Raw genomic sequence first — 13,932 nt, forward strand, 5'->3', positions numbered from 1 at the left:
TCTGAGCCTTGCACCTATTCCAGAACTAAAAAAAAAATATCCTCTTGCTTTTACTGCAAGCAGCAAACAATTTCTTGTAGGAACCTTCGCCACCTTAACCCTTCTCTATTCTGCTACTGACCACCTATATGACATAATCTCGCCCCTGTCCTGACCTGGCCACCTCTGTCTACAACAGTTCACTCTCATCATCACTAGATGCACTTGCTCCTCTAACCACACGCAGAATCAGGCCCAAACCTTTACAACCCTGGCAAACTGACAACACTAGAAATCTCAAGAGACACTGTCGTGCTCTTGAACGACTGGCGTAAAACCAAATGCCTGCAAGATTTCACCCTATATAAATCTGTCCTTCTAAAATACAATTCCTGCCTCCATGCTGCCAAACAAGCCTACTTTGTCTCTCTTATTAATACTTTGTCATCCAGTCCCCGTCGGCTCTACTCAACCTTTAACTCTCTGCTTCGTCCCCCACCCCCTCTACCCACTAACTCACTCACTGCCCAAGAGATTGCCTATCACTTCAAAGACAAGATTGATGCCATTTGTGAGGACACCTCCACTGTGCGTACATCTTCCCCACCCAACATACCTTGCCTAACAGCACATTCAACACTCTCCTCTTTTGCTATCAAATGGGAATGGTGCTGCGCTAATCCTGCAATAACCTCTAATCTATAGGTGTACTGGATGTTCTAGGTTAGGGAGCTTAACTCTTGCCTTCACTGGGGCATATGGTGATGGTCTTAACCACAATAAAGGATATAACTCTATGTGCGCGTGCAGACAGCATATGTAAAAGAAATAAAAGGTGGAGCTCACCTAAACATACTATACTTATATATAACTCAGCTTGAGTAAAAACAGTGAGACCAAAGTGAAGTCTAAAAAAACAATTTTTTGCAATAAGGCAATGATTGCCACTAAAACATGTATATATATATATATAGTGTCAGTGCAAGGTGCTGTAAATTAATATCCGGGAATTAATTGTAGTTCAAACAACCGTGATACATACAAATATATGAATAGCTAAAAACTAAATATCATGAAAGCAAAAAAATGCCAAATAATACAATGTTACATTGAATGTCCAAAGTGATCTTCATAACTGTGTATCATGCAGTATAGTGTCCAGCGCCAGCAGGGGGTGCTCAAACTTGAAAAACAATAATGCAGTTCAGTAAAAGTGACTTAGTGCAGCAACAAAACAGCTTCAAAGCTTCATTAGTGATGGTAGACAATTAAGTTGTGCAGATGGCAGCTGGATTTAAATAACATTTGTTCAGAAGAGTGGTGGATGTGAAGTGTATAACAGGATTCTCTCCATGCAACAATCCCCTGATGAAGCCACGTGACCCGTGACACCACGCGTAGGGACAGGCACCGCCCACTGTCAGCAGTGTATGAGCTCGCCGCTCGTCTGGATACACTGTACCTTTCGCTGTGTTAATGTGCGAGTACCCTGTTTGTTGCTAAAGTTTAATAAAGCTGGAAACATTCCTTAAATACTACACTATATGTATATAGTTGAAGTTTATACCAGGGGCTAGGCTGGACCCCATTCGGTGCAGGCTGCTTTTCCCTATCTAGTATCACCTACACCACCACTGCTTGGTAGCGCAGGAATAATATACCCCATACTCTCCTCTATTGAATTAACTACTACTGAAGAGGTTACAAAACTTCTCAGATGCCCACCTAACCAATTGTCCCTTGGATCCTGTTCCCTCAAAACTACTACGGTCACCCTCTTCTTCTATCCTTTGCTCCCTCACTCGCATCTTCAAATCTCTCCCTCTCTAAAACATGCACAGATCACTCCCATACCTAAAAAGCCCTCACTGGACCCCACCAATCTAAACAACTTAAGACCCATCTCATAGCTCCCATTCACCTCAACTCCTAGAACGCTTAGTCTACAACTGTCTCAGCTCCTACCTCAGTGAAAATAACCTTCTTGACCCATTACAGTCTGGCTTTCGCTCGCAGCACTCCACAGAAACCGCCTTACTAAAACTCACAAACAATTTACTAACTGCTAAAACCAACAGCCAATGCTCCATACTCCTACTACTTGACCTCTCTGCGGCCTTTGATACTGCTGACCACCCGCTCCTTCTCATTTAACTACATTCCCTTGGCCTCCGAGATTCTGCTCTATCGTGGTTCCCTGCCTATCTATCACAGCGCTCCTTCAGTGTCACCTAAAACTTTGTCTCCTCCTCTCCATTGCCTCTTTCTGTGGGGGTCCCCCAAGGCTCTGTTCTTGGACCCCTATCTACACCTCTTTCCTTGGTCACTTGATAACCGCCCACGGCTTTCAATACCACTTATATGCCGATCACCCCCAAATCTATCGGTCTACTCCTCACCTCACTCCTTCAGTCTCCTCTCGCATTACTAACTGACATAGCATGGATGTCGCACCACTTCTTTAAACTAAATCTCTCTAAAACTGAGCTATTAACCGGTTCAATACAGGGCATTTTCACCCCCTTCCTTCCCAGACCAATTTTTAGTTTTCAGCGCTGTCGCACTTTAAACGACAATTGCGCGGTCGTGCGACATTGTACCCAAACAAAATTGACGTCCTTTTTTTCCCCACAAATAGAGCTTTCTTTTGGTGGTATTTGATCACCTCTGCGGTTATTTTTTGCACTATAAACAAAAGAAGAGCGACAATTTTGAAAAAAAACACAATATTTTATACTTTTTGCTATAATAAATATCCCAATTTTTTTTTTAAAAAAAACAAATTTTTTCATCAGTTTCGGCCGATATGTATTCTTCTACATATGTTTGGTAAAAAAAAAAATCGCAATCAGCGTATATTGATTGGTTTGCGCAAAAGTTATAGCGTCTACAAAATATGGGATAGATTTATAGCATTTTTTAAAAATTATTTTTATTTATTTATTTATTTTTTTTACTAGTAATGGCGGTTATCTGCGATTTTTTTTCATGACTGAGACATTATGGCGGACACATCGGACACTTTTGACACATTTTTGGGACCATTCACATTTATACAGCGATCAATGCTATAAAATTGCATTGATTACTGTGTAAATGTGACAGGCAGGGAAGGGGTTAACCACTAGGGGGAGACAAGGGGTTAATTATGTTACCTAGGGAATGATTCTAACTGTAGGGGGAGGGGACATACAAGGGGAGGAGACCGATCAGTGTTCCTCTGTACTGGGAACACAGATCGGTCTCCTCTCAACTGACAGGATGTGGATCTGTGTGTTTACACACACAGATCCATGGTCCTGCACGGTTAACGGGCAATCGCAGGTGCCCGGCAGACATCGCGGCCACCGGGCACACGCACCGGGTCCCGAGCAACGCGGCGCGCGCGCCCCTGAGGCGGCCGGGAAGCCCAGGACGTCATATGACGGCCACCCAGGATGGGAGATCCCATCTCAGGCCCTCATATGACTATGGCTGGGTAATGAAGTGGTTATTACCGCCCGCCTGTGCCCCCCTTCATGACTTTTCAATCAAAATCAACAATGTAACTATCAGTCCCTCCCCTCACGCCAGGGTACTAGGTGTAATGCTAGACTCTGACTTGTCATTTCAGCCCCAAGTCCAATCATTGTCAAAAGTTTGTAGAATTCACCTCCATAACATCTCTAAAATTCGCCCCTTTTTAAAAAATGAAACCACCAAGCTCCTCATTCACTTCCAACCCTCTCCTCCAATCCCTACACTGGCTCCCAATCACCCAGCAAATTAAATTCAAAATACTAACCACAACATACAAAGCCATTCACAACTCTGCCCCGAGCTACATCACCAATCTTGTCTCCAAATATCACCCAAATGGTCCTCTCCACTCTCAAGACCTCCTACTCTAAAGCTCTCTCATCTCCTCCTCCCATGCTCGTCTCCAGGATTTCTCCAGAGCCTCTCCCATCCTCTAGAACTCGCTACCTCCATCTATCCGGCTATCCCCTACTCTTGCTAGCTTCAGGCGATCCCTGAAAAATCATCTCTTCAGGAAAGCCTATCACGTATCCAACTAATCTACCACTTCCATCAGCTCATTCCCCACAGTTGCAACCTTTTGTGCCACCTGCCCCACCTTATTAGACTGTAAGCTCTTCTGAGCAGGGCCCTCTTAACCCTCTTGTATTGTATTGTATTGTAACTGTATTGTCTCTTTTTATATTGTAAAGCACTGCATAAACTGTTGGCACTATATAAATCCTGTATAATAATAATAATACTGCACAGATTAAATTTGAAGTTGATGTTGTTCACAGATGTTCTGCAAAGGAGCTAGCTGGTTCTCTATAGTGCTAATTCTCATCTCTGTCTCTATAATTCACAGTTTGTCTAATAAGCATGTTGGCTGTTTTTACTTCCTCTGTTTTGTCAGTGTAATCTGACTGACATGTCGAGATAACATGAAGTACCTTTGCAATATCAGTTGGGGTGCGATCCACTGGTGCTGCATCCAGGTCTCCATCTTCCCATCATGATGTCGCTACCATCTTTCTTTACGAGGTGGAACGGATACAGCTTCTCAGCCACCTCAGAGGTATAAGTAGATGAGGACTCTCACCAGGAGGTATAAATGATTCTCCAAGAAGAAGCCATCAACATTATCTTACCTCATATTGTGTCAGGCTAAACCCCCAGGTAAGGTATATTTTTAACAATGACACCTTGTTCAGGGTCCACACCAAACTGCAACTGGACAATAAAGAAACAGCATCCCACTGAAATTGTCATTCATTGACACTCCTTCCTGTATGCATGTTCAACATCACATTGCAAGGTAAGAGAGCTTAAAATGGAGAGATTAACAATGCTAGTTCTCTGTATCACTTGCTGTAAACACTGAAAAGATTAAAACCAAGACAACTAGTATTCTCAGGAGGCCTAGAAATGCCAGCCAATGTTTTTCCCACATTGCTTGTTCATCAAGGAGATGTGGTTATCTGCCTTTTTAGGGTAAAGTGACAGTGCCCCCGATAACACACTTCCCGTGAAAGGTATGTGCAGGCTCCTACCCTGAATAACCTGGGATGTAGAAACTGATGACACAACCTCCCACATGACAGTGTTTTATTCCTTGGGATTGGCTGCTCAGGCCCAAGCAATGTCACATGGTGGAGCTCACATACTTCCCCATACAATTAGAGCAACAGTGCAGAGAGACGGTAAGGCGGATGGATTAGTATACCCTGTTGGTGAGTGAACTCTGAATAAGCAAAGTAACAGTGTATCTATAAGCAGGTTCCCACCCAAAAAAAAGAAAAGAAAAAAAAAAAGTTAACAAAAACACTGTAGGGAAGAAGTATTAAAATATTAATACTTACTGCATAGAAGCGCATATTATAATTCAGAGGTGCAGGCTCCTTATCTTTAGCCAGCTCATATTGAGTTACCAGCTCATAATGAGGAGAAAAGGTTGGAAGTGTGTCAAATAAAGGAATACCTGTGTAAAAAAGAACAATAAATCAGACAATAGTTGCGCTTAGCCCTTGTTCATACTAATGCGATGCAGGAAAGGCACCAATTTCGCTGGGTTTCCCCGCATCACACTGCTTAGCAATCGCACGGCATCCATGCAATCTGCTGCGGGTGTCAAAGTTAGATGAAGGACATTCCAAAACAGATCACAAAACGCAGTGCGATTGGCGGAATCGCATTGCAAAAGGGTTCTGCACCAATTTGGTGTGGATGCAATTTGAACCATACAAAATGTATGGTTCAAATAGCACAGCACAGACATCGCATGTGGTGTGCACAGGAATGCAGTGCGATTCCCGTGCGAATCACATCCGATGTTCCGCACGTACCAGTGTGAACCTCGGCTAAGTTTTAAAGTAAAACAGTGAAAATTATTTCTCAGTGACTGCCGCACTCACTAAATATCCACATAAAAAAAATATAAGTGACCAGTATAGCCAAAACTGTGTTGCACTATCCACATACAGTGCAAATGCATAAAAATATATAGATTTAAAAAAATCATCAAATGAAATAACAAAACAGATGAGTGAAATACATGAAGTGTTTAAGAAAATAAGTCAATAATATGCGCACACTTATAGGAAACAGTCCAAAAGTAAAACTCTTGCAAGCGGAAGAGTGCTCATTCCAAAGGTCTATAAACAAATTCATATGTTGCCAAAACCCAGTGATGCAGTCTAGGTGAACAACACTCTTCACCCAAGTGCACCCCCCTCTGTAACAAGCTGCTTACCAGCAGGTGAGACCTTGTCCATATGAAAGACTACTTTTTTTATATTAAGTTTACTAATTGTTACTTGCATTATAAGATGCGTTGTGTACCTCATGCATGTCCAAGCATGCACTTAGGGCATATTGCATAAAATTTTTTGAACTGGAACAGTTTATGCTGCTTGGAGAGGTTTTACAAAAACAGCTTTTATGCACAGACACTTTTGCATTAACATTAGTTTCCTTGTATTTTGATGTGACTGTTTCAAGGCATAGCGCTGTCTATGTGCATGTAATTTACATAACAAGTAAGCCAGTTACAGGCTTGCCATCGGACAATTGGCAACAGCAAAAAAGTCTTGCCAATGTCAGAACAGTCTTGATACGTTCTGCTACATTTGTGGAGAGTACACATTTAAAAAGGAACTAAACCAAACTGTTTGTTGCCTAAACCTAACTGTTATAACGGATCACATGTGCAGTACCATGGCAACTGCAGGCCGATTCCTTGACTGCAAAAGTATAGAAGGATTTAGTCCTGCTTAAAGTCTCAAAGATGCAGCAAGACGGGACTTGTAAAGCGTATGAAGTATGAAGTAAAAGTGGCACAAGAACCACTTGGTGAGCCAGAGACAATTTTGTAAAAGTGATAAACAAGTAAGGTAAAGTTTTTCAAAATTGAGACAGATGTTTCCAAGGACAGCTGATGTCAAAATTAAGGAAGGCCTTTTATTGGTCCACAGATCAGATCAGTCATCAATGACAAGTGGTTTAAAGATTTGTTAGTTGGGCCAGAGAAAATCGCCTGGAAAGTGACTGTCGAGAATTTTCTTGGCAACTTAAGAGCACCAGACTACATTCAGCTGGATAACAAACATCTTAGCGCATACTAGACCATGAAGTGCAACAGGTCATTAAAGATTCATTTTCTGCATTCACACTTGGACTTCTTTTTGTTATTGAGTGAAAACTCTGCCCGTCTATCAGCCTCGCATTAAAATTGTTCAGAAATGTTTGCATTCAGCCAAGACATCTCCAGTAAGAAACATAAAAATCCTATTATTTCTGCCTTTTTAGATAACCGCTTACCTGTAAAATCCTTTTCTTGAAGTACATCATGGGACACAGAGCCAAAGTAATAACTATATGGGTATATAGCCACCTTTAGGTGATGGGCACGCCCAAGACAGGAAGTTGCCTCCCTATATACCCTTTCCCACACTGGAAGCACCTCAGTTTTGTAGCCAAGCAATATACGTATATCCCAAAGGGGGGGGGGGGATCTCTGTGTCTCGTGATGTACTTCAAGAAAAGGATTTTACAGGTAAGCTGTTCTAAAAACCCTGTTTTCTTTATTGTACATCACAGGACACAGAGCCATAGTAATAACTGTATTGGATGTCCCAAAGCAATGCCATCTGAGGAGAGGCATACAAGCAGGGTGCCATCAGACCTGAGGATCTATACTGCAGCCTGCAGCACACTAAGCCCAAAGGCGGTATCCTCATGCCTTCTTATATCCACCTGATAGAATCTAGTGAATGTATGGACTGAAGACCAGGTTGCGGCCTTGCAGATCTGAGCCATAGAGGCTTGGTGATGCACTGCCCAAGAAGCACTAACTGCTCTGGTTGAGTGTGCTTTGATCTTAAAGGGTGGAACCCCCCCTTTCATACCGTAAGCCTGAATGATAGTTTGCCTAACCCATCTAGAAACAGTAGTCTTTGATGCTGCCTGTCCTTTCTTAGGACCGTCAGGCAAAACAAACAAAACATTTGTTTTCCGAATCTGAGTAGTTGCCTTTAAATAGACCTTAATTGCTCTCACTACATCAAGGGAATGTAGTAACTTCTCTAGCACAGAACTAGGATCTCGAAAAAAAGAAGGAAGGATAATATCTTGGTTCAGATGAAAATCTGACACCACTTTAGACAAAAAAACTGGATGAGGCCACAACACCACTTTATCCTTGTGGCTAACTAAATATGGTTTTTTACATTAAAGAGCAGCTAATTCTGATACCCTTCTTGCAGAGGATATCGCAATCAGAAACACTAATTTCCTTGTCAAAAGGACTAGGGGAATTGGATCAAATGGCTGTTTTTGCAACGCTGACAAAACCAAGTTCAAATCCCAAAGGACATAATGGTGACCTAACTGGAGGATTAAGCCGGGTCACCCCCTGTATAAAAAAAAAAAGTCCTGACCAAGGAATGAGAAGCGAGTGGTCTCTGAAACAATACCGATAAAGCCGAAAGCTGACCCTTGATAGTACTTAAGGCCAGCTTCATTTCTACTCCTAATTGTAGGAAAGCCAAAATTCTACCTATAACATACTTCTGAGGATGCCAACTTTTGCATTCGCACCAGGAAATATATGCCCTCCAGACTCTATAATATATGACTCTGGAAGCTGGTTTCCTTGCTTTAATCAGGGTAGATACCACTGACCCTGGAAGACCCCGATTCTTCAGAATATGGGTTTCAATGGCCAAACCGTTAAACTTAGCGTTTGTAAGGTAGGGTGGAATACTGGTCCCTGCGAGAGCAGGTCTGGACGTGAGGAGAGGACCCATGGATCCCCCATTGCCATCCTTATGATCTCTGCATACCAAGATCTTCTGAGCCACGCCAGGGCTACAAGAATCACCAGCTTCCCTTCTAGCCTGATTCTGCGAAAAAGACAAGGTAGCAGTTGAACAGGAGGGAAGGCATAAACCAGAGAAAACTGATCCCACAAGGTCACCAACGCATCTGACCCGCAAGGAAGAGGATCTCTTGTCCTTTACACAAAGTTGTCCAGCTTCTTGTTGAACCTGGACGCCAATAGATCTACATCCGGGGTCCCCCATCTTTGGCATATATCCCGGAACATGTCGGGATGAAGAGACCATTCCCCTGGGAACAACTGCTGACGACTTAAAAAGTCCGCCTGCCAATTCTCTATTCCTGGAATGAAGATTGCCGAAGGTACATATTTCTCTGCCCAGGCTAGGATATGATTTACCTCCTTCTGGGCTGCATGACTCCTGGTACCTCCCTGGTGATTGACATAAGCCACTGCTGTGGCATTGTCGGATTGGATCCTGACAGAACAATTCCGCAACCTGAACGCCCAGGCTTGATGTTGATGGGCAAAGTTTTCTCGGTTGCGATCCATTTTACTTGGACAGATGCTTCTTCCAGGACTGCTCCCCAACCCGAAAGGCTGGCATCTGTTACCACCTTGCAGGTAACTGGTACGAAGGATTTCCCTTTCTGCAGATTTTTGGTTATGCACCACCAACTGAGGCTCTGACGTACCTTTGGAGTCAGATGCATTGGGAAATCTAGAGCTTGGACCTTTTTGTTCCAAGCAGTTAGAATGCTGTTTTGCAACAGTCTCGAATGAAACTGGGCATAAGGAACAGCTTCGAATGAGGCCACCATCTTCCCTAATAACCTCATACTAATGCAAACGGAGGGATTCTTCTTTATCCTGACCACCTGAACCAAATCCCATATAGCGCTGATCTTTGCCTGGGGCAAAAACACTTTTCTCTGGGCTGTGTCTAGGATCAGACCCAAGTACTGCAGCCTTCTTAGTGGCTTTAAGGATGATTTTTCTAGGTTTAGAATCCAACCTAGGTATTCCAGGTAGTTGACTGTGCTGACCACACTTTGGTCTAAGCGGGCTACCGACCGATCTACTAGTAATAAGCCGTCTAGGTACATTATAACCTTTATGCCCCGAGTTCTTAGTTTGGCCAGAGGTGGGGCCAGAATTTTTTAAAAACCCGGGTGCTAGGCCGAAGGGCAAGGCTACAAACTGAAAATGGTGCCCTTCTACCTCGAATCGCAGAAATTTTTGGTGAGCGGGAAAAATAGGCACATGCAGATATGCATCTTCGATGTGGATTGACGCCAAAAGTTCCCCTCCTTGTAGGATGGAAACTACTGACCGGATTCAACTCCATGCGGAATGAGCGGATATTCAGGAATTGATTTAGACCTTTGAGGCCTAAAATGGGCCTGACATCACCATTTAGTTTTGGCACCGTGAAGAGGTTTTTCCTGCTAAATTTCTCTTCCATAGGATAGAGAGTTGAAAATTTTTTAGGAGGGAAAAAATGCTTATCGGGATGAACCCAATCAGGATATATAAGCTGTTCCAGCAATGGGTGAACAGGAAAGGTGTGTAGAGCCTGCGGGGGCTTCAGCGAACCCAGAGAAGAAATGGGCTTTTCGCCTGACTCTGTCAAGGGCAACTTGAAAGCAGAGTGGACCATTTCAGTAAGTGATTGTACTAGCAATTTCTCAGATTACGAGGCTGAAAAGGGTTCTTCTACAGTTGATTCTTCTGAAGAAGAATCATTAGACTGCCCCTCTTCCCGGTCCCCTGAGGGTAATTCTTCTTCCTCCGGCCATTGCTTCTGCTTAGACAAGGGGTCCGGAGTGGGGGAAGGGAGACATATCGCGTTTCCTCCCACTCTGGGAGGAGGATGCGATTAAAGCTGCTAACCTCTGTTCTAACCCAAACAGAGCTGAGGATAAGGCGTCCTCAGTAACACAGACAGGGGCTGGATGAACAGCTGCTGCACCAGAGAAAATCAATGGTTCCTCCTAGCTAGCCACCTCTGGTCTGTCCGGAAAGGAAGGTACTATGGAGGCATGCCCAGGGTCCTCAGAGCCTGATGGGGATGCCGTTACCTTTTTTCGGGGGTTGAAACTGCCTTTTTAGAAAGCATAGTGCAAAGCCACAGACAGAGGTACTAAAAAACAAATGCACCCACTGCTGATCCTTTAGTCCAGCAATAAAAGCTGTCATAAATGGTCAGCCTGATACTTTGAGCAAACAAGTGTCATTAAGCATGCCTGTATATATCACCCATCCCACTAATTGCAGGAAAGCCCACTGCTGCTGTGTCCCTCCGTCACTCAGATGTTCTCCTGAGTGAAGCCTCTAAAGGACTGAGCCGCTGAATGCTTGCTCAGTTCATGTACCAGCCTCGCGCTTAGCCACTCCCCCTAGAACGCCTTTCAAAATTTTAAAATGAGATTCCTGCTCGCTCGCGCGCTTGCATAGAGCCACTCGGGATCTTGGCAGCGGCGTGGGGGGGTAAAACAAGTGCTTACTGAGGCACTAGGGATGTTTGTAAAAAACATTCCCCCAGGGGGACACCCAGCAGGGTGAGGAAGCCAGACCGCCCACAGGCCAGGCATAGCCTTACAGGGAAGATGCTGTGCTCCGAAGACCCAGCAATCCCCCTGCCTTTCATCCACAGTGGCTGCGGCCATCCAGGGATAAACCCTGAAAGGTATGCAAAAAAGATCTCTTTTTTTTTTTTTTTTTTTAAAACAGCAGACACAGCAGTGTATGCAGGGAGACCTGGCTATTGTGGCAATAAGTATGCTCCCTTTGCCATCTAGTGGTGATTTTTAGGCATGACAGGAAAAATGACTTTGCTCAAAAGAAGAATCCTAGGCAAAACAAGTTTCCCTAGGACTTTCACTTACCTTATCCCCGCCGCAGGATTCTGTTGGAACAGATCCAATCTTCACCCATCACGGCGGGCTGAGTCAAAGGACCTTCAGAGACCAAGTTCCTTAAAAAGGATATCCACTCCCCTAGACCCATAGAGCACCCCGCCAGAAAGGCTTTGGCATTTAGTAAATAACCAAATAACTGGGTCCCAGCGTCCAGCCCTCCAAGAGAGGCATTGCAGGCAAAACCTCGTATCTTCTGTGACGAGGCCTGGGCACCATTCACTTTGGCTTTTAAGCACTTTGAATGGATCCGGTTCTGTTAGCTTGCTTAACCGGTTCCCAACTGGCTCCTGTAGATATACGTCGGCAGAATGGCACAGCTGCGCAAAGTAACATACCCGTACGTTACTTTGAATTTGCCGCCATGTGTGCGCGCACACGCACGACTGCCGCGATCTCTGTGAGTCGGGCCGCGGGTCCCACGGACTCGATCGCCGCGGGCATACCCGCGATCGCCTCACGGAGAGGACGAACGGGGAGATGCCGTTGTAAACAGCATCTCCCTGTTCTGCCTAGTGACAGTGTCACTCGATCTCTGCTCCCTGTCATCGGAGCAGAGATCAGTGACGTCACACACACTGCCCATCCCCCTGACAGTTAGAATCACTCCCCTAGGACATTTTTAACCCCTCCCCTTCCCCTAGTGGTTAACCCCTTCACTGCCAGTGTCATTTACACAGCAATCAGTGCATTTTTACAGCACGGATTGCTGTATAAATGACAATGGTCCCAAAAGTGTGTCAAAAATGTCCGATATGTCCGCCATAATGTCGCAGTCACAATAAAAATCGCTGATCACCGCCAAAACTAGTAAAAAAAAATTATTAATAAAAATGCCATAAAACTATCCCTTATTTTGTAAACGCTATAACTTTTGCGCAAACCAATCAATAAATGCTTATTGCAATTTTATTTTACCAAAAATATGTAGAATACGTATCGGCCTAACTGAGGAAAAAAATTGTTTTTTTAATATATTTTTTGGGGGATATTTAATATAGCAAAAACTAAAAAAAATTATGCGTTTTTTTCAAAATTGTCGCTCTTTTGTTTATAGTGCAAAAAAAAAAAAAAAAAAAAAAAAAAAAAAAAAAAATCGCAGAGGTCATCAAATACCACCAAAAGAAAGCTCTATTTGTGGGGAAAAAAAAAGGACAGTCAATTTAGTTTCGGAGCCTCGTCGCACGACCGCGCAATTGTCAGTTAAAGCGACGCAGTGCCGAATCGCAAAAAGTGCTCTGGTCAGGAAGGGGGTAAATCCTTCCGAGGCTGAAGTGGTTAAGCAAGGATCGCACCAGTGGAGCTCTTCATAAAAACATCTTTAATGACCAACACCTTATACACTGGCGAAAAAACTGAGGTGCTCCCAGTGTGGGAGGAGTTATATACAGAGGCAACTTCCTGTCTTGGGCGTTGCCAGTGTCCATCACCTAAAGGTGGCTATATACCCACATAGTTATTACTATGGCTCTGTGTCCCGTGATGTACGATAAAGAAATATTTTTTCTTATCATTTTCCTTTTTTTGCTGTGTGAATGGGAATAAGTAAACATATAATGGGGTTTTCTAAAATCTGACTGCAGAAGTGGAAATACACTTTAACCAGTTCCCGCCCAGCCATTAGCAGATTGACGGGCGGGCAGTGGTTTTCCCATCCTGACTGGACGTCAGATGACGTCCTGTCAGAGGGCGCCAATCGTACAGCCATAGGGCTGCGCAGTGGCACAATCTGTCACCAGCTGTCTCCACAGGACACAGCCAATGACCGATCAGAGTACAGGCTCGCTACTGGTACCATGTGACTGCCAGGATGAATCAGAGTAGGTCACATGACCCAATGAATAGCTTCCTTTCATGCCATCCATTGTGTACATTGTGTTGCTAGCTGTGATTGGTCAATTTGATCACATGGTACAGACAGGGCCAATCACAGCCCATCTGTACCATGTGATTAGCTTTTAACCAATTTCAGCGAAGGACAACAAAAAAGACTGAATGATTCAGTTTCATTCAGTAAAATGCTTGCTTATAGCAATGTAATTCACTGCTATAAAAAAAATTCTCATCACTTCTGCAGAGTGGTACAATGTTACTATGGTAACATTATATTGCTCTGGTCACAGAGTGTAAAAAGAAAAGAAAAAAAATGTAATATAGATTAAAAAAAAAAAATACACCAGTTATATGACAACGCTGTAC

General features: G+C 43.7%; 1 protein-coding gene across 1 annotated transcript in view; it reads right to left on the reverse strand.

Moving 5' to 3' along the window:
- Positions 1 to 13,932, reverse strand: part of MED1 (mediator complex subunit 1) — a 360,443-nt gene that overhangs the window by 236,644 nt on the left and 109,867 nt on the right. Inside the window, exon 13 of the mRNA XM_073608341.1 lies at positions 5,340 to 5,458. Coding sequence (XP_073464442.1) covers positions 5,340 to 5,458 — 119 coding nt within the window. The remainder of the gene's footprint in view (positions 1 to 5,339; positions 5,459 to 13,932) is intronic.

The sequence above is a fragment of the Aquarana catesbeiana genome, linkage group LG12 (assembly GCF_042186555.1).
Source record: "Aquarana catesbeiana isolate 2022-GZ linkage group LG12, ASM4218655v1, whole genome shotgun sequence".
In the NCBI taxonomy this organism is placed as follows: Eukaryota; Metazoa; Chordata; class Amphibia; order Anura; family Ranidae; genus Aquarana; species Aquarana catesbeiana.